The 21,852-nt window shown below is 48.6% G+C and overlaps 1 protein-coding gene across 1 annotated transcript in view; it reads right to left on the bottom strand.

Moving 5' to 3' along the window:
- The window catches only part of LOC121432355 (zinc finger protein 704-like), a 194,063-nt gene that overhangs the window by 11,554 nt on the left and 160,657 nt on the right, over nt 1–21,852 (bottom strand). The window contains exons 5-8 of the mRNA XM_041630221.1: nt 15,676–15,776; nt 11,166–11,424; nt 8,005–8,106; nt 483–580 (exon numbers count right to left, since the gene is read on the bottom strand). Of these exons, the coding sequence (XP_041486155.1) occupies nt 483–580; nt 8,005–8,106; nt 11,166–11,424; nt 15,676–15,776 (560 nt within the window). The remainder of the gene's footprint in view (nt 1–482; nt 581–8,004; nt 8,107–11,165; nt 11,425–15,675; nt 15,777–21,852) is intronic.

The raw sequence follows: 21,852 nt of genomic DNA, 5'->3' as shown, positions 1-21,852 counted from the left end.
GACTAACACCTGAATGTCTTCTGACTTCCCCAGGTGCACCATGCATATATTCATACACACACCACACACACTTTTCTGCTCCCCCAAATACCCTCCCTCCTGCAAAACAAAAACAAACAAACAAGCATGGAATGGCAGGGAGCAACACCACTCTTCCAAATTTTCAGTGTGCCTTTCTTTCCTTTCCTGTGTTCTGAAATCTGGTTGGAGGCTTCCCAGGAGACTTTCCTGGATCTAGATGCAAACCATAAACTGTCACTCATGTCATACAGAGTTAATGCAAGACAGCGACCACCATTACCTACCCTACAAATGGAAGTGCTCTTTACTAGCTATGGGAATGAAAGAAAGCAAGCATGCTTCATGGGTTGAGGAGAAACTACAAAAGGTCGTGGAACCGGAAGGTTTTGGTTCCTTTTTGCTATTTTCCCATTTTCTAGGAAATTCCTTGAGGTGAAGTCTGCAGCGTCAAGCAATCATACCTTAGGCTGACTGTCCCTCTGGGCGGGGAGGACAGGACCGTGTGAGCGTGCTGTCGCTGCTCTCCTGAGCCCACTGGGTGGTGATGTGTTGGAGACACCTGGGGAACACAAGGAAAATCAGGTTGACAGGACAGACTCTCCCACACAGCTATTAGGCCTCAGTGGTGTGGGCAAGGGTCCGTGCGCAAAAAACCATGGAGACAAACTGTTGATTTTCAGCTGTAGGAGTTAAACAGGCAAGGCTGGAGCTCTGTAGCTGGAGGAATAAAGGCTAAGCTGACCAGGTAAGGAGGATCCTGCTGATTGGTGTCCCTGTCCCAGACCCCACAGAGTAGGGGACGTGCACACTCCTTCTCTCATTATTATTATCTTCCAAATGTCCATGGAAAAGCACACGAGGTTCGGAGCACACAGTGGTTTTTCCAGCTCTAAGCTCCACACAGTTCCACACTGCTACCCTCAACACCAACATGGCCAGGGCTACCAGGGTGGCCACTCTCTGCTGCCACCTGCACGAGGGTCCAGGGACAGCCCTCAAGCTTGTCATCTGATGCAGCAAGCATTTACCACCCAGGATCTCATCGGCCCTGCTCTCTACATTTTAATCTTCGTTTTGTGCCTCAAACTTTTTCAAAAGTCTACCTTGAAGTATATTTTACCAAGTATAAAACATACTTTGTAGTACTATGGATGGTATTAGATGCTATTATTTATAAATGAATACAATTATTAGGCTATGTGACCACAACATGTTTACTGAGTAGATAATGACTTCCGGGGGGTTTAAAGAACTCTAAACAATAGTGTTTGAAATCACAGCTAATCTCTCCCAGGTAGTGAGGACACTTGAGCTATACGGAGCACTTTCTAAACAGGAAGTCTGACTCCGTTGTTCTCAGTAACAACAGCAGTAAGCGTAAGCATCTCTCGCTAGCCTCATGCCAGGCACTGTGCTGAGCAACACGAGGTTGCTTTAGAAAAGTCCTGTGCCAGGCTTGAGATCAGAGTTCATGGATGCTAGAGCAAGGGATTTTAACTGTGCCTCACATGGGAGCAATCATATAGATTCGTGGTGCCTCTCTGTATGTGTTTTAGAGAAATTTCCTTGTGATCTTCTCTTTCTCATAGTGACTGGAATAATCTCTCAGGAGCTTTTACAATCCTGTCTCTAGGCAAGCAGTTGCACTAGCTACTTTTCCTGTGATTGGGACAGAATACGTGACAGAAACAACCCACAGGAGAAGCTTATCTGGGCTCACAGTTCAGGGATTCGTCCATGCTGGGAGAGGGCACGACCTGCTCAGTTTCGGACATGGTAGGCCGGGCTGGAAGTAGATATGAACTTTAGGAGCCTCCAGCATCAACCTGCTTCCTCCAGCTAGGCTCCTCCTTCTCCTCCTCAAGGTGTCACAACATTCTGCACAGCACCAGGTGGGGACGAGTGATGTCCACATGAACCTGTGTGGTATGTCACTTCATATCAGAACTACAACACTACCCCACGTGAAGCATGGGCTTTCTACTCACTTCCTCCCACTTTTGGGAACATGTAGCTCAGGCTGGTCTCAAATTTACTATGTGGTTGAGGTTGGCTGTAAACTCTTGATTTTTCTGTCTTTATCTCTCAAGTGCTGGGACTAGAGGTATATACCAGCATGCCTGACCTCCCCACTTCTCCTAAAATTTTATGTTGGAAATTTAAATCCTCAGTCTGGGTGTGTTGAACAATAAACCCTTCAAGAAATCAAGGTGAGATGAGGCCATAGTGTAGGCCCTGACCCAATAGGACCAGTGTTGTTATAAGAAGAGATGCATGCACGCACGCACCTCAACAAGACTAGATACCAGAGGGCTGGCATGCATGTGCCCCTCTCTCTCACTGTTGACACTGAAGAAAAGCCAAGTGAAGGCAGAGGTCCAACTGCAGATGTCTCCAAACCAGGAGAGCTCTCACCAGAGGTAAATAGTCAACAGCCTGATGTTGGACTTGCGGCTTCCAGGAAGGAACCGGCTGCTGATAACACTGCCTACTGTATGCAGTTTTGCTGTGGTAGCTTGAGACGAAGGGACCAAGACCTCTTAGTTTTCAGTCAAAACATCAGAGAGCGGCATTTTGTAGCTGTGAAGACTAGAGGCCAGCCACCAGGACAAGAGGAGAAGGAAAGCAGTGGTAAGGATGGCCTGCTCCTCCTGCACACCCCCAGCTCAGGCTAGCGAAGGGCAGCGGTGTCTGCACAGGAGTCTCCATGGCCATATACCGGGAAGCGCTCACACAAAAGTCAGCAGAAGCCTGCAGCCCTGGGGGCTGATCTAAGGCTTCCTCTAGGAGTCTCCTCAGGGCTCTCTTCAATACCAGAGCTCAAAGTGCAGAAGGAAAGGCACCTGTGACCCAGGGTGACCACCTAGGGGCATCTGTCTCAGAGCACAAAGACAGAAGAAATGTCTATAACATAAAAACCACTGGGTTTGGAATTTTTAGACAGACTCATCCTTAATGTTCTTTATAATTTAAAAACTTGAGAGTTGCTATCTAAAACCATTTTAGAGTAGGGCACTTCAGTCATGTTCTTGGGTTCTGCCCGGCTCCCTATTTTCTAGGGGTTAGGGCGAGCCATTGGTTGGCACGAAGTCCGTGGACATGCCAACCCTGCGGCTGTGGGATGGACTGTTCAGAATGCCCGCCCACGGGGCAACAGGTCAGCAGGCTCCGACTCTTTTCTCTCTGAAAGTACCGACAGGGCACGCAGGAGCATAAGGAATACTATTTGTGCTCCATTCTTGTCTTTCTAGAGTCCAGCAAAGCTTTTAAAAATACACCAGACCCTTAAAATAGGAACGGCAAGTCTGACTGCTGCAGTGTTTACCTGAGTCTCGGCCAAAGCAGATTACAAACCAGAGAGACTGCAAACTCTCTGGTCTAAGAATAAATCAGAAATCGGGGACGGAGGCTGGGAGAGACTCAGTAGTTGATAGAGTGCCCATGGTGTAATCATGAGGAACAAAGTGTGGAAGCCAGCACCCCTGTAAAATGGACACAGCAACACCTGTAGCCCTCCTGCTAGAGGCGGGGCCGGCAGATGCGAGGAGCTCACTAACTGCAGCCCTCGTGCTAGAGGTGGTGGCAGGCAGGTCCCCGGAGCTCACTAAGCAGCAGTTTAACTAGATACGTGGGCTCCAGGTACAGAGACCTGCCTGGAACAAGAAGGTGCAGAACAACGGAAGAGGACAACTGGTGTCCACTGTTGTCTGAACACCTTGTGCACACACATGTATACACACATATGCATGCACGCGCACACACACACACACGGATATAAAATGTATATAAATAACACAAAACCACACAACAAAATGAAAAGGATAAATGAGAAACAGCCACAGGAGGCAGAATCTCCAGTTAACCCAGAGAGTGCATGTAAGTGCAATCTCGCTGCTAGAATATCCCTGGAAACTAACACAGAAATGAAATATTTTGTAAATAAATATGTACATGAATAAGTAAATAAACCAGGAATTCCTTCAGGCCTGGGGTGGTGGCTCCCAAAAGCTGAGCACTGGGTGTTAACTGACAACTCACTGGACCAAAAGACGGCCAGTTCATGGGGGAGGATTAAGACTGAAGGTAGAGACAGCTACAGTGTTCATAGAAGACTTCGAAGATTCATTGTTGGAAAACAAACACCATAAGGAATCCTGGCTGGCATCCTGCAGAGATATTTAGGAACTGGGAGGACAGACAGCTGGTTAAAACCCAGAATGAGATCTCTATGACAGTTTAATTTAAAAACAGCCCAGAAGAAGCTACGCATGGTGGAGCCCGAGGCAGGGTAGCGAATTCAACATTTGCCTGGGCTATAGTGTGAGGTTTTTTTTTTTTTTTCTTTCCATTTTTTTATTGAGAAAAGGAGAAAAAAAAAAAACAAGTTTCCACCTCCTCCCAGCCTCCCATTTCCCTCCCCCTCCTCCCACCCTTCTCCCCCTCCTCGCACCCTTCTCCCGCTCCCCCCACTCCTCTCCCCATCCCTCTCCAGTTCAAAGAGCAGTCAGGGTTCCCTGCCCTGTGGTAAGTCCTAGGTCCTCCCCTCTCCATCTATTTCTAGGAAGGTGAACATCCAAACTGGCTAGGCTCCCACAAAGCCAGCACATTTCGTAGGTTCAAAACCCCGTGCCATTGTCCTTGGCTTCTCATCAGCCCTCATTGTTTGCCATGCTCAGAGAGTCCAGTTTTATCCCATGCTTTTTCGGAAGCACAATTCTTAGTTAAGGGAGCCACCTTAGAGTTGGCAAGAGACTTGAACCTAGAGTGGCTCCCAGATGCCCAAGCCAAGGTCCCCAGTTAGTTCCTTAGGCAGCTGAGGATAGGGAACCTGAAATGACCCTATCCTATAGCAATACTGACGAATATCTTGCATATCATCATAGAACCTTCATCTGGTGATGGATGGAGATAGAGACAGAGATCCACACTGGAGCACTGGACTGAGCTCCCAAAGTCCCAATGAGGAGCAGAAGGAGGGAGAACATGAGCAAAGAAGTCGGGACCACGAGGGGTGCACCCACCCACGGAGACAGTGGAGCTGATCTATTGGGAGCTCACCAAGGCCAGCTGGACTGTGACTGAAAAAGTATAGTGTGAGTTTTTAAGTTCAACCTGAACAATTACATAAGATCCTGTATCAAAATCACAACTGGAAAGAGAGACGTGGCTTCACAGTGGAGCATCTGCCTGGTACACGAGGCCAGAGTGCGGTGGAAATCAAGTTTGGACTGTTGCGGCAGCGGTGAGGAAACCCGAGGCTCTCCTGTCTCACTCTATCCTTATTTTTACACCAGATGAACGGCCGAGTGCTGGAAAGTCTTCCCGCGTTAAAGCAGAAGCTAAGGAGCTGTCATTGCGGGTCCGCAGCTTTCGGTCTAGGTGCGACTGTGTGTCACCTAGAGCACACACTCTGGGTGTTTCTGGGATGGCTTTCCAGAAAGGCACCAGGGAGCGTGTAAAACCTACCCTGAACCTGGGTTCCTGTGGCCTGGGCCCGGAAAAAGACTGGATGTGAGTGGAGCAGCAGCGTTCATACCTCCCTGCTTCAGACTGTGGACACAACGCGGCCAGTCACTGCCACACCCAACGCCACAATGGTGAAGACAACATGGCCAGTCACTGCCACACCCACCGCCACCACGGAGGACACAACGCGGCCAGTCACTGCCACACCCACCGCCACCACGGAGGACACAACGCGGCCAGTCACTGCCACACCCAACGCCACAATGGTGAAGACAACATGGCCAGTCACTGCCACACCCAACGCCACCACGGTGAAGACAACTCGGCCAGTCACTGCCACACCCACCGCCACCATGGTGAAGACAACATGGCCAGTCACTGCCACACCCAACGCCACCACGGAGGACACAACGCGGCCAGTCACTGCCACACCCAACGCCACCACGGAGGACACAACGCGGCCAGTCACTGTCACAACCAACACTACCACAATGGATACAACATGGTCATTCACTGCCACACCCAATGCCACCAGTCACTGCCACACCCAACACCACCATGGTGGGCTGTGAGACCAAATAAACCCTTCCTTCCTTAAGTTACTTTTGTTGTGATTTGGTCATAGCAACAGGGAAAGTAACTAAATGCGCTAGGCTATCAAAGAAGGCATCTTAGCCCCCCTTTCTGCTGCTGTAATAGAATACCCTGGAAAGACTTTATTCTGGTCCACGGTTCAAGGGCATACTCCACTATGATGGGAAAGCCAAGGCAGTGGGAACTTGACGCAGGGACACATCGTGGCCACAATCAGGAAGCAGAGAGTGATGGATACACACTCATCTCTTGTTGAGTTCCCTTCATTTATACTGTCTAGATTCGCAGCCAGGAAATGGTGCCAACCATGGCAGGCCAGCTTCCCATTTCTCTTTCTATGTTCTTTTCTGCCTGCCTATCTCCCTGACCCCTACCACCACTACCCCAGTCTTCCCATTCCGATCAACACAAGACAGTCTCCCAAAGGCATGTCCGGAGGCCTGCCTCCCAGGTAATTTTAGATTCTGTCAAGTTGGCAGCACTAACCATCACAGATGGGCTAATGGCAAAGTGCAAACGGCAAGGCACTCTGGGCCTTTTTATGTCTCCCAAGGGAAAGTCCTGAGAGGAAGTGGTTCTTATCCAATGGGAACAGGAGTGGACAAATGTCTGTGCTACAAACAAAACTAACGCAAGAGTGTCCACGGTCACTCCCTGAGAGTGGCCAGGGGTTACCACCATTCAGTGACTTTAGTAATTATTCCATGTTTATGGTAGTGTTTGAGAAATCACAGGAGTATTTTCTGGAAGCCAGCAGGAGGCCATTTGCTGTCACCAATCCTTTTGTTGAGTTTGGTAAATATTAATGGGCAGAACACAGCATAGTTATTCATCCTTAGGAGCTGAAACCTCTAGAACTTGCTGGGGCTTGCCAAGGAGTTGCTTTGTGTAAGTGCGGGAGAAAAAAATAAGGTTTAACATCTGCTATTGTTAGCTTAGTTCTGAGTCGCATCGGGAGTCACACCCGCTTGTGGAGACGGGGACAGTGCAGGTCAGTCTCAGAGAAAACTAGGTCGGATCCAGAATGTTTTAAAATGAACTGTTAGGAGCCAAGTAAATCCACAGTGGTTTAGCAGGATCATTTAATACATTGAGCTAATTTTTATTTAGCACCTAAATATGGCTGCACTTGTAGCATTCATTTACTTTATTTTATTTTTGCTTAGGCTTTGAAAGAAAAGAAAGTGATTTCAATTTATTTAACTTTTGGATCTTCAAATGGTATACCTCCAGGACAATATGTCAAACTAACAAGATTTACAGAGAGATTTGCAATGGTAAACAAGCTCTGTAGAAAGGTGGGTCAAACTGTTCACTCTACAGGCCTTGGAGATGCACACAGCGCAGCCCAGCATCACTAGCTAACACGCTCTTCTGGCTTCCTAAAGTATCAGGAAAGCATCTTTTCCCAGAGACACTGCACCCACCTCAATTACAACAGCTTGCCCATGAATCTACAAGTGTCAATTCAGGACAATATACCTGGGATTGGAGAGATGGCTCAGTCATTAAGAGCACTGAGTGCTCTTCCAGATAGGACCTGAGTTTGATTCCCAGTACCCACATGGAGGATCACATCTGTAACTTCAGTTCTAGGGGATCTGACGCCCTCTTCTGGCCTCCACAGGCACTATATGCATGTGGTGCACAGATATACAAGCAAGCAAAACACACATACAAATAAAATGAAAAATAAAGCAATTTTAAAAAAGAAGGAAGCATGAGCCTCTGGAAATAGATGTGATGAGTGCACCTGTAATACCAGCGTTCATGGGGCGGGGGCAGCAGTCACAGGCCATCCTCAACTACATAGGGCTAACCCGTGGTGGTGCTCTGGGCACCAACTCCATCTTTCTCGTGTCTGTCCCACAGTTTGCTCTCTCAGTGTCCGTTTGGCTCACCTTGTCATGCTTCGGTACTTACGGGAATGCCGGTGAACGTAACCGGAGGAGACTGCCAGGAAATGCTGAAACTGTTGCCGTTGGGGGTGAACTTAGACCCCGGAATAGTCACTGGGGGCGTGGCCTGTGAGACAGGAAGCAGAGAGGGCTGAAGAAAAGATTGGCTGTCCAGGGTCTTGGCCCTCATTACCAAAGCTGGGCTACGGGGACAGGCAGGACAGCTCTGGAATGTACGCTAGCAGGCAGAGACTAAACAGGGCCATAGAGTATCCAGAAACAAGCCTTTCATATACATATAAGCAATCTTATATATGCTTATGTAGAAGCAATCTTATACATACGCCTCAATCTACTTGAGGCATAGGACATGGCTTTTGGCTCTCAGTTTCTGAAATTTAATCACCAAATTTTTGGACATATACAAGTAATTCTTGACTATCAAATCAGAAAATAAATACCTGAACAATACATTTGGAAATGGGTACATGTGAGTTATAAATATTTTATAAGGGTAATTTAGTGATATACATTGAAATTCTCATTGTTTTGCCCATCAGACACCTCACGTTTAAGGGTTGATTCTAAGAAAATGGACACAACGATATTTGCTGCACAATCGTGTATTCGGAACATGTTTGGAGGCTTGGCCAGTGATGTGGTTCAGCAGGTAAAGATGCCTACTGACAAGCCTGAAGATCTGAGTTTGATCCTTAGGACCACAGAGTGGAAGGTCCTGTGACCTCTACATGTACAATGTCAAATGTGTGTGCATACACATGTACACAAAAGAAATGAAAGTTTAATAAAAAAATTTAAAATTGATCAAATAGCTATAATGGAGATGACAGAAGTCAAGTCTATATAGAAAGTGATTGCATCTGTCTTCTCCAGGTTTACTTGTTTTTGTTTTTGAATTACAAATATTCCAGCTAGTTATGGCGATTGTGTTATCTGGCATCATTGGGAAACACGTTGGCAGTAGATAGAAATATCCATAAACTCTTCGTTCATGTTCTACATCACTCAATAATGAAATGACACTGCTGAGAATTACGATGAAAGCTAAAAAAGCTACAGGCAGAGAATGTTCATAGTAGCCCACCCCCCTTTTTCTTGTTTTTTATTTATTTTTTGACCTAGACTAGCCTCAAACTTGTTAAAATCCTGAGGCTGTCTCCACCTCTCAAGTGTTGGGATTAAAGGCACGTAATACTATGCCCAGCACCATGTGGTCACGACAATGGAAAACCATGGTAGTCAGTCACATAAACTATCAGAATGATTAAAATGATTATTTCAATTTAATTAATTGGATACTGGTGTGGGACCATAATCTGTATTCTGTCAATTATATTTTAAATAAACGCTGATTGTTCAGTAGTCAGGCAGGAGGTATAGGTGGGATAACCAGACAGGAAGTAGAGGCGGGTCAATGAGAACAGGAGAATTCTGGGAAGGAGGAAGCCCATTCCTATGCATTCGTTGCCCAGCCACAGAAGAAGCAAGATGTGACTGCCTTGCTGAAAAAGGTACTGAGCCATGTGTCTGACATACACAAGAATAATGGGTTAATATAAGTTGTAAGAGTTATAAGTTATAAGAAGCCTGAGCTAATGGGCCAATCATTTTATAACTAATGTAGATCATGGGAACCAGGTGAGACAGAAAACTCAGTCAACAGTGTACTATACAGTTATTTGGATTTTTTTATAAAATAGGTAGGGGAATGTAATTTCAAAAATGCAGAGAAGATTTTTATGAAGTTGCCTGAGGTACCCTAATTGTTAGGGTAGCCATGGCCTGTGTTAGAAGGATTTACTTCTAAGTCCCTAGGCTTCTGGAGTCCTAGCTATGACCCAGTCGATTGGTCTGGGTAGTGTTCAAACAATTTCCATTTGAAACAACTTCTACAGAGTGCTGACACTGTTGGACTGGGGAACACTAGCAGCCACTGGAGAGGGTTAGCTACTTACTTAGCAGTGGAGATGCTGAAATCCCAGCTATGTGGTATGACCTCTGTCACTGCTCCAAAGCTTGCCAAACAAGGCTCAATTTTTCATTCACTTTAGTTTTTATTAAAAATGTTAAATTAGCCAGGCATGGTGTCACACACCTTTAGCCCCAGCATTTGGGAAGCAGAGGCAGGCGGATCTCTGTGAGTTCGAGGCCAGTGTACTCTAGTGAGTTCCAGGACAGCCAGGGATATTGAGGGACACTGTCTCAAAAACAAAACAAAACAAATGACACCTTTAAAAGAAATGTATTTCCTGTGGCCATGTGTATAGCATATGGATGGCCAGAAGACAATTTCCAAACATTGTTCTTTCCTTATACCATGTAGGTCCTGGGACTGAGCGACTCCTTAGGCTTGGGGCAAGCCTGATACATTGCTGGTCTCTTGACTTTACCCTTCTGAGACAAGGTCTCACTAAAAAGCCCTGACAGACCCGGAACTTAATACTGTAAATCAGGCTAGCATTGAACTCAGAGGTCCCCTGCTCAAAGGTGCATGCCACCATTTTTGGCTTAATTTTCACATATCAGATGCTTGGAAGCTATGCCAGTCACCAACCTGAGGACTTTACGTGGCTAAGGAGTTTTACCCTTTTAACAGCTTCTAAGGGACTGGGCCTTCAGCTGGTTCTGGGGAGTTCAAGAACAATCTCCAGGGTCCATGTGAATGAGGTCATGACTGTCCCCCAGCGGTTCTGAAGATTGGCAAAGGAGCAAGTGCTGTAGGACTAAGCTCACCCCAAGCCCTCTGCTTTCCCTTTTACCACCAACTTGCCCAGGATGGTCATGGATGTGCCCTATCATCTTAGCGAGCTTCAAACTTGTGATCCTCCTGCTTCAGGCTCCTGAGTAACCAAGAGCTCAGACCCTTCTTCTTGTTGTTTGGCTTTAGAGACCAAGTCTCAACTATGTAGGTCAGGCTGCCCTTAAACTCTATAGCCCAGCTCTGGCCTCAAATTCATAATCCTCCTGCCTCAGCCTCCCGAGTGCTGGGATTAAACGCATGATCCACCACTTACGACTTGAGATCATGACTAAGAGTTTGAAAAATAAAAAAAAAAACCAACTAAATTACTGGTTGCCATGCATGGAGCTGTGTTTTGTTGAGTTCTCTTGCAGTTCTAGGCTGAGGGTGGGGCTACTGCTTTTGACAGGACCCTAGCATGTTACCTGGTAAGCATGGTCCGTGTGCACGAGGTAGAGGGTGGTGGGGGCTGAGCGGCTCAGCGGCGTCATCGGCTTGGGGTCTGTTTTGGCACAAGGCGCTTCTGTTCGGCTGCAGTCTGGGACAGGAAACGTGGGAGGTGAGGTCAGGGACTGCGAGGGCGAAACCGGGGCCAGGCCCTCAGACATGGAGTCCGTGTTGAGCTTGATCTCAGTGTAGTAGAAGTCCTCCTCTCCATCACTGTAGTCGGATTCCCCAACTCGCCTAGGGAGGAGAAAGCAAAGCTCAGCGATCTGTCCATCTGCCTCCACCTTGGGCAGACCACTCCTTCGACCTGGAACACTCTCCTCTCTGCTAGCCTGGGAGCCGACACATTTGCCCTGCAGCACTCGGCGACCCTTTGAGGGAGGTCTTCACCAGCTTCCACCACCAACACTGTTTGCTAGGAACGTGACTTCCACACTCTTACACCAATGGTGTTAGGAAAGGTCAAGAGGATGCGGGCGTGATAGCACTAGTGGCTCCGAAAGGAGGCGAAGACAAGCAAGTAGATTTGGTTTGTCTGATCATATCAAATTCACCAGATGCTGAACATCTAGATGCCTATATTAATGCCATAGATTCAGCATCCAGAACCGTGAGCCAAATAAACTTCCGCTCCTTTCACTTACTTGGCATCAGGTATTATGCCACAGAAACAGAAAATAAAGACTTCTTAGAGCAGTCTTTCTACCACCCACCCATCCATTCATCCACCTACCTCCCTATCCATCCACCCGTTCATCCACCTACCTCCCTATCCGTCCACCCGTTCATCCACCTACCTCCCTATCCGTCCACCCGTTCATCCACCTACCTCCCTATCCGTCCACCCGTTCATCCACCTACCTCCCTATCCGTCCACTCGTTCATCCACCTTCCCACCTATGCATCGATCCATTCATCCACCTACCTCCCTATCTGTCCACCCGTTCATCCACCTACCTCCCTATCTGTCCACCCGTTCATCCACCTACCTCCCTATCTGTCCACCCGTTCATCCATCTACCTCCCTATCCGTCCACCCGTTCATCCACCTACCTCCCTATCTGTTCACCTGTTCATCCACCTACCTATCTATCTGTTCACCCGTTCATCCACCTACCCATCTATTTGTCCACCCGTTCATTCACCTACCTCCCTATCCGTCCACCCGCTCATCCACCTTCCCACCTATGCATCGATCCATTCATCCACCTACCTCCCTATCTGTCCACCCGTTCATCCACCTACCTCCCTATCCGTCCACCCGTTCATCCACCTACCTCCCTATCTGTTCACCTGTTCATCCACCTACCTATCTATCTGTTCACCCGTTCATCCACCTACCCATCTATTTGTCCACCCGTTCATCCACCTACCTCCCTATCCGTCCACCCGTTCATCCACCTACCTCCCTATCTGTTCACCTGTTCATCCACCTACCTCCCTATCCGTCCACCCGTTCATCCACCTTCCCACCTATGCATCGATCCATTCATCCACCTACCTCCCTATCTGTCCACCCGTTCATCCACCTACCTCCCTATCTGTCCACCCGTTCATCCACCTACCTCCCTATCTGTTCACCCATTCATCCACCCACCTCCCTATCTGTTCACCCGTTCATCCACCTACCTCCCTATCCGTCCACCCGTTCATCCACCTACCTCCCTATCTGTCCACCCGTTCATCCACCTACCTCCCTATCCGTCTACCCGTTCATCCACCTACCCATCTATCTGTTCACCGTTCATCCACATTCCTGCCTATCCATCCATTTATTTGTCTGAGAATCATTTATTTGAATATATTACATATAAAACATTCCACCTCCTAACAGGAACAAAACATAGACTCTGCTTTGACGGAAATTTTTGTTTATGTTTTGTTTGGTTTTGGTTTTTCGAGACAGAGTTTCTATGTGTAGCCCTGGCTGTCCTGGAACTAACTCTGTGTGTAGACCAGGCTGGCCTCCAACTCAGAGATCTGCCTGTCTCTGCCCACTGTGTGAGTGCTGCGATTAAAGGCTGAGAGCAAGGGGCACCCTCAGTCCATGGGCACCCGTGGCAGCAGCCAGAGCAAGGGGCACCCTCAGTCCATGGGCACCTATGGCAGGAGTCAGAGCAAGGGGCACCCTCAGTCCATGGGCACCTATGGCAAGAGTCAGAGCAAGGGGCACCCTCAGTCCATGGGCACCTATGGCAAGAGTCAGAGCAAGGGGCACCCTCAGTCCATGGGCACCTATGGCAAGAGTCAGAGCAAGGGGCACCCTCAGTCCATGGGCACCTATGGCAGGAGTCAGAGCAAGGGGCACCCTCAGTCCATGGGCACCCGTGGCAGCATGGCCAGAGGTGGCTAACTGAAAACTTGTTTCCCCTTGAGTCATCCCTGTATAAACCTAAAATAAAATGTTCTCCTCCAGCCTTTGGGTTGGCCAGATCAGTGGCTTCTCACAGCCTCGCTCCATTTCCTCTACGCTTCAGAGCCCTGGCATCTGGGGATGTGTCTCTGCGCTGTATCAGGTCAGATGGGGCTTGGCTTTCTGACAGGCATGCCACTGAGGACCCCAGAGAGGGGGACAAGGAATGAGTGCCTGTTCTATTCCTGTCCCTGCTTCCTTTCCAGTCACAGGCAGGCTGAGCTGCTGCTGGCTGCCAAGTGCAACTAATAGACACTCAGACCTGAGGGAAATCATGAATTTTCCAGGGGGACAGAAGAGGATCAGCCCCTGAAGACTGGGAGCTGAGGAGAGGCTGAGAAACAGGAGAAAACCATGCACTTTTTAAGTCTGCATGGCATGTCTGAACTTTCATAGGTGCAGGACCTGTTGGTTTTGGGCGGGGCTGACATGCCTCTCGGTCATTGCTTACTAACACGCCCAGTATCCAACAGTGGCACACCTGGGCTCGTGGAGTAAGGGGAAAGACTGGGTTCCTCAGTCTGAGAAAGCACAGGCTGGGGGCTTGAGGTTCTGTAACCTTCGGGAGCTCCTTTCCCGGGCAATGGCTGGCAGGATGGTGAACTACAACTCACCGAGGTGACTGTAAGAGCATGCTGGTTAAAGGATCCTAAGGAAGTCAACAAGTGGCTGACCCAGGAATGCTGCCCCCCCTAGGAATGCAAACTGCATGCTCTCTCAGTCTCTAAATACACATTCATGGAGCACATGCGCTGTTTAGCAGGGCTTGTTGGCAAGCTCTCTGCTGGCATCTGGGGACATGTCTCTGCGCCATATCAGGTCAGGTGGGGCCTGGCTTTCTGACAGGCATGCCACTGAGGACCCCAGAGAGGGGGACAAGGGATGAGCACCTGCTCCATTCCTGAACTGTTCCATTGCTCTGAGCTATTTCTGCCAGTCTAAGCAGTGATCTGGGGGCAGACTGTGCAGGAATTCTCACTCCAGGGGGCAGGGGAGGGGGCACTGCAGTACTGTGACATTTCCTGAACACGCAGGCAGAGCCTTCAGCTAGGGTAACACAACCTGGCCTCACTTGGCCACATTCCTGATGCTTGGTGACCTTATGGGCATCCTGCTCTACAAAGCTTTGGTGTGTCCCAAACATCTGCCTGAAGACTTAGGGAGCCAGCTCTGTGCTGCTCTTCACAGCCAACGGGGCCATGGCTGCAACCTCAGAACTCTTCCTGTCCACCTACACCACTTTCACACAGAACACACTTCCTGCGTGTGCTCCCTTCTGATAAGGTGACTCTTATTTCTCCACATTCGTTTTGTTTGATACAAGAACCCTTCCTTCTGTGTTGAGCACTCAGATGTACTCAGATGCTGACATTTGCCTACTGCACACTGGTGACAACTATGGTCGTGGGGCATCCCTTCTAAAGCCCAGATAACTGGACAAAACAGAGCCAGGAGGAAAGCATGTCCGGTTAACCCCAGGGCCATTGGCTGTGAGCCTAGCTGCGGGCTCCTAACCCTAGCTGTGTCTCTGTAGGAAGGTTCTTATGAAGAAAACAGGCTCATCTGGGCAACAGATTGAGTCTGAACCTCATCTGGCTTTATCATTGAAGGTGTGATGACTTTTTCCCTTTTGCCCTTGGGGGTGGGGAATGGTTCATTCGGAGACTCTCTTAAAGTGACAGTAGCTTTTGAGGGTCTAAGTCATGACCTGCAAAAACAATGAACGCTTGGATGTTTCATTTTACAGACACCAGGGGCTCAAGGACTCTTGGAAGTGTGCTCACCGCCCCCAGGGGAGGAGCCCTGGTGCTGTGCTCTATACTTTGTATCTTTGCACAGCCTGTCTTTGACCTCAGTCATTTTAAGTGAGGACCTGAGTCAATGACCCAGGAAAGAGTTTAGGGAGGGGGGCTGGGCGGCTGGAGACTCTGTGGCTGCCTATCAGCAGTGTCCCCTCCACTGCAGGGATGAGGAGGAGCATGAGGCACAGTGCAGTGCACACTGTCTGAGAGCGGAGCTGCTGGGCTGTGCTGTGAGGCTGCCCCACCTCCAAGGGGAGCAGTGGGCTACCTTACCCGAGGTGGATGGCCCGGATGTGCTTCTGGATGCCTGCTGCCGTGTTCAGCACCTTGCCACAGTTTTTCCAAAGGCATTTGAACATCACCTTCATGGAGTTCTATAGAAAGGGGAGGAAACAACGTCACAATGCATGCAAACCCGCCCAGAGTCACCTTCTTGTCCCCCTGACCATTTCCCCTTCATTAGAAACTTAACGGTGCGCCATGTTCTTGACGACTGAATTCTCCGCTCTGGGATTTTCCCGGCTGGTGACGAGCTTCAGAAACTCAGACTCCTTCCATTTCTTCCTGGGAACCGAGCTTTGCTGCTGATTTTAACCACATTCCCAGAGGCCCCCATTAGCAGTGGCTAATTTTAACCAGGTGCTTAGTAGGGTAAGGTGCTGTCCTGAGCATGTATTTAATCCCCCAAGATGGATGTTACAGGGGTCTCCATGTTACAGAGAGTTGCAGTGAACCAAGGAGCGGGGCTGGAATCTGCTCCAGAAGCCAGCCTTCACGCCAGCACACAATCACACAGCACCCATCAATGAGGGCTTAGCATTTTCAAGAACTCCCAGCAGTGACTGAGCCACCATGCGGACTTGTCCTGTCAACCACAGTGCTCTTGACTACAAAACAGGAATAGTAATGGGGCCCCTTACAGATGACCATGGTGCCTTACTGACATCATGGGCCGGAACCAGCCGACCCATTTAGAGGCAACCACTCACTACAGCAGGTGCCGTGGGATTATTGTCGCCGCGTGCCTTGAACTGCATTTTTAAATTTTTGCAATGCTTGGGGCAGGACTCAGGTGCTTGCACACGCTAGGTAAGTGCCCTGCCATTGCCCCACTGTGGTAGCTCGAATGGAAATAGTCCCCAGACACAGGGGCCGGCACTATGGGAGGTGTAGCCTTGTGGGAGGAGAGGTGTCACTGTGGGTGGGCTTTGATGTTGCAGAGGTTCAAGCCAGGACAGTGTCTCAGTCTCTCTTACTGCTGCCTGCTGATCTGGATGCGGAACTCTCAGCCCCTTCTCCAGCGCTGCATCTTCCTGCATGCTGCCATGCTCCCACCGTGATGATAATGGACTAAACCTCTCGACTGCAAGCCAGCTCCAATGAAACGTTGTCCTTTATAAGAGTTGTCATGGTCACAGTGTCTCTTCACAGCAATAGAAACCCTAAGACGACTACATTCCCCAGTTCCCCTGGAATGAAGTCTTTTTTAGTTTATATACGTGTATGTATGCATGCATGTTTATGAAGGTATGGTGGTTTGAATGATAATGGTTCCCATATCATCATCTATTTGAATGCTTAGTCACCAGGGAAGACTCGGGAGGTGAGGGCCTGTTAGAGGAAGTGTGTTGCTGAGAGTGGAATCTGAGGTTTCAGAAGCCCACACCAGGCCTTGTCTTCTCTGCCTCTCTCTGCCTATGGTCAAGATACAGGATTCTCAGCCATCTCTTCAACACCATGTCTGCCTGCATGCTGCCATGCTCCTGCCATGATGATTATGGAATAACCTCTGAAACTGTAAGCCAGACCCAATCAAATGCTTTCTCTTATAAGAGTTGCATGGCCACAGTATCTCTTCACAGCAGTAGAACAGTGACTAAGACAGAGGATATAAGCCATGCTGTACATATGGAGGTGATGTAGGAGGGTCTTCTGTCTATATGTTACTTTCATTGGTCAAATAAAGAAACTGCGTTGGCCTTTTGATAGGACAGCAGCTTAGATAGGCGGAGTACACTGAACAGAATGCTGGGAGAAAGAAGCAGAGTCAGGCAGACACCATGAATCTCTGGCTCAAGACAGACATAGGTTAGGATCTTTCCTGGTAAGCCAGAGCCTTGTGGTGCTACACAGATTTAATGGAAATGGGTTAATCAAGATGTGAGAGTTAGCCAAGAAGAGGCTAGAAATAATGGGCCAGGCAGTGTTTAAATGAATACAGTTTCTGTGATTATTTCAGGGTATAAGTGGCCAGGAGTCGGGTGGCAGGAAGTGGCCTGCTGATCCTTTTACTACAGTTTGGCGCCCATCCACTTAAAAACGTGAGAGGGCTTAAAAAGGAGAGAGAGAGAGAGAGAGAGAGAGAGAGAGAGAGAGAGAGTGTTTAACACAGTTTTTTGCTGTTTGTTGGTGGCGTGCTGCAGAGAAATTTCCCTGACTCAGCAGCCTTAGCAGGAAAAAAGCTGCGTGGTTTTAAAACGCACCCTTCTGGGCTGTGCCGCCAGTGCGAACTCTGGCTTTAAACATTTCAATGGCTATTATTAGACTGGATGTTTGTGTTCCTGCTTGGGATTGGGAAGAAAGTACTCCGAGACCATGCCAATGGCTCAGCGCTTCCCGCCCGCACCTGGGCAGACGGTGACGGCGGGATCAGGCTTAGATAAGCCTTAGACAAGCAGGAGAGCATGGAGGATTTCTGCCGCCATACAGAGAGATGTTTCCAGGCTGCACAGTGCTCTGCATGGCAGATTTGGCTGTAACTTGGATGAAAAGAGTTTCTGTGCTGCACGCTCAGTCTCAGAGTTAAACTGCTACCTGGTGGCTCCAGAGCTAACAGAAATGGTACGTCCTTCATTTTGAAATTGGAGAGAGGTGGAGCCAACATCCAGAGCAGCCTGCTGCTCTGCAGCTCAGTAAACTCCCAGCTTCTTGCTCCTGCCTTTGCTTCAGTATCACGACTCTCTGGAGCCAGAAGCCCAAATAAACTCTTTCTTCTATAAACTGCCTTAGCCACGCTGTTTTATCACAGCAGCAGACAGGTGGCTGATACCATCCACGTACAGCGAGTATACACAGCAGCAGACAGGAAGCTGTCACCATCCATGTACACCGAGCATACAAAGCAGCAGACACCATCCATGTACACCGAGTATACACAGCAGCAGACACCATCCATGTACACCGAGTATACACAGCAGCAGACACCATCCGTGTACACCGAGTATACACAGCAGCTGACAGGCGGCTGACAACATCCATGTACACTGAGTATACACAGCAGCAGACACCATCCGTGTACACCGAGTATACACAGCAGCTGACAGGCGGCTGACAACATCCATGTACACTGAGTATACACAGCAGCAGACACCATCCATGTACACCGAGTATACACAGCAGCAGACACCATGCATGTACACTGAGTATACACAGCAGCAGACACCATCCATGTACACCGAGTATACACAGCAGCAGACACCATCCGTGTACACTGAGTATACACAGCAGCAGACACCATGCATGTACACTGAGTATACACAGCAGCAGACACCATGCATGTACACCGAGTATACACAGCAGCAGACACCATGCATGAACACCGAGTATACACAGCAGCAGACACCATCCATGTACACCGAGTATACACAGCAGCAGACACCATCCGTGTACACTGAGTATACACAGCAGCAGACACCATGCGTGTACACCGAGTATACACAGCAGCAGACACCATGCGTGTACACCGAGTATACACAGCAGAAGACACCATCCGTGTACACCGAGTATACACAGCAGCAGACACCATGCGTGTACACCGAGTATACACAGCAGCAGACACCATGCGTGTACACCGAGTATACACAGCAGCAGACACCATGCATGAACACTGAGTATACACAGCAGCAGATACCATGCATGTACACCGAGTATACACAGCAGCAGACACCATCCGTGTACACCGAGTATACACAGCAGCAGACACCATGCATGTACACCGAGTATACACAGCAGCAGCCACCATCCATGTACACCAAGTACACACAGCAGCAGGTGGCTGACCCCATCCATATATACAGAATATACTAAAAATGAAGCTATAGTGTACTTTTCATTCTTTAAGTTCCTTTTGAAAAGAATTTGTTTTTATTCGTGCCTGTGGGCTTGCTTGCTTGTGTGTGCTCGATGGCTGTGCAGGTGCCCGGTGAGGCCAGAAGCACACACTGCATCTTCTGCAGCTGCAGTCACAGCGGGTGTGAGCTTCCTGTGCAGGGGCTTGGAACAGAACCCAGGCTCCTCCCCAAGAGCAGAGCGAGCTCTAACTGCAGTCCCTCTCCAGCCCTGCACTTTCTGCTTTTCAAATTACATCTTATTTACTTGTGGGACCGAGCAGGGTGGGCAGCCAGTGTCTCAGCAGCTCCTCAGGGAATTCCCACGCTGCCCGGTTTGATCCCACAGGTCAGTCTGTTTGTCTCTCAACCCTGCTCAGCACCTCCAGAGGTGGCTCCTGCCCGTGGGTTTCTGGTTGGAGGTGGTCAATGGAAGGATGAAGGGGGCAGCAGAAAATCCTGATTTTCCTGGCTCCCATTTTAGCAGGCACAGCTGTGAGTGGTTACATTTCTCTTCTGAAGTTGCCATTTCTGCCAGGGGATCACTCCTCCAGCTGGAATTCTAGAGTTCTGGTTATTCCTAGATTCTGGTAATCGCCCTGGTTGTTTGGTTCTTCACGCTGCCGTGGTAGTGGGGGTGGGCTTGCCTGATTAGATCCTGGGTTGTCCCACCATCCCTGTTCAAGTCCCCAGCCCCAGCTCTAAGGACATGAGTGTACCACAGATGCCCTGCCAGAACTTGAACTATTAACAGGAAACACAGGCTAGCAAAGAACATGAATAATGGTTTCAGGGAGGGAGGGAGGGAGTAATAGTGTGATGTTTTTAGTTATCTGTAGGTTTTTTAAAAATAAGAAAAGTTTGCAAATTAAAAACAAACACTGGGCCTTTAAGCCCAGTATACTGGAGGCTAGCTTAGTCCACATAGGGAGTTCCAGAACTGCCTGGGCTATGCAGAGACCCTGTCTTTGAAAACCAACCAACCACACATACAAACAAAAAACCGGGAAAGATAATTTTTATGTTAATTTTTAAATTTAAAACATTTATTCTATTTTTAGTGTTTGTTATGTTGTTTGCTTTCCCTACTGCTGAGTCCCAGGCCCCTGAGTGTACTAGGTAGGCAGACTACAGTGAGATCCGTAGCTACCTATTTTTAACTTAAAGTTATTTATATGAATTATTTCCTAAATTTTAACTTTTACTTATTCCCTGTCTGCTGTCCTGTCACACACCTTTAATCTCAGCTCTCAGAAGGCAGAGAGAGCTACGAGGATCTCTGAGTTTGAGGCCAGGATGGGCTACACAGAGAGCTCCAGACCAGTCAGGACAAAACAAAACCAACCAAACAAAACTTTGTTCTACACAGGAGAGGGTGTGCTCCCAAGGTCAAAGACACTTAAGGTAGTTTAATTCTTCTCAGGGTCCCCTTGCTATATCCAGCTGAAACTAACCCTCTGTCCAGAAACAGACTACTTGCTGTTATGCTGGAGCAAAAGCAAGCCACAGGAGGAGGAGAGCAGAAAAAAATAGCTAAATAAACAACGCCTAAATTGCCACACGGTCCAAGCGGTCTGGAGGAAGCCAAACCAAGCAAAGCTGCTGGCCAAGCCACTGCGGCCAAGTGTGAACGGCCCGTCTGTGCTCAACCTTGGCCTCTCCTCCAGGCTCCAACAGATGTGCTGCCCGCAAAAGCATAGGGCAACAGCTGAAAATTCACCCCCAGTGGAAAGCACTTTCGCTGAGCATCAAAGTCCCTGTCAGCTGAGCTGAACTCTCACAAAAGGCCCTCTTCACAAAGAGCAGCTGATGGGCCGGGAAGGGCAGGAGGAGGCCCGGGATCTGGAGCTGCCACCTCCTTGCCTGATCTAATATTACAAAGACCCCCGAGGGCCAGGCACTCCAGACCACTGCAAACTCAGAATTTTAAAAATGTTCTAAGTAAGATGTGTGGACACTTCTGGCAAGCTCTTCAGATTACTCAGTTGGTGCTGTTGGTTGTAGAGAAATTCTAGATTCTTTACCTATGCAGCTAGCTTGAGACTAAGGGCCTAGGCAACTGGCAACCTTTGACCTCAGTTCTCAGCCAGTTATCTATCTACTATCTATCTATCTATCTTCTATCTATCTATCTATCTATCTATCTATCTATCATCTATCTTTTGTATTTTGCTGTGTAACCCAGGATGGCCTTGAACTTGCGACCCTCCTGCCTTAGGCTCCTGAATACTGGGACTATAGAGGTCTGTGTCACCACTCCTGACCCACAATCCAATTTTTGTCCCCAAGACAGGGTTTTTACTATGTAGCTCTGACTGTCCTGGAACTCACTATGTCTAGACCA

The sequence above is a fragment of the Microtus oregoni genome, unplaced genomic scaffold (assembly GCF_018167655.1).
Source record: "Microtus oregoni isolate MIOR12 unplaced genomic scaffold, Mior012 000034F_ref0000314, whole genome shotgun sequence".
Lineage (NCBI taxonomy): Eukaryota > Metazoa > Chordata > Mammalia > Rodentia > Cricetidae > Microtus > Microtus oregoni.
This window is presented reverse-complemented; position numbering and strand designations above follow the sequence as displayed.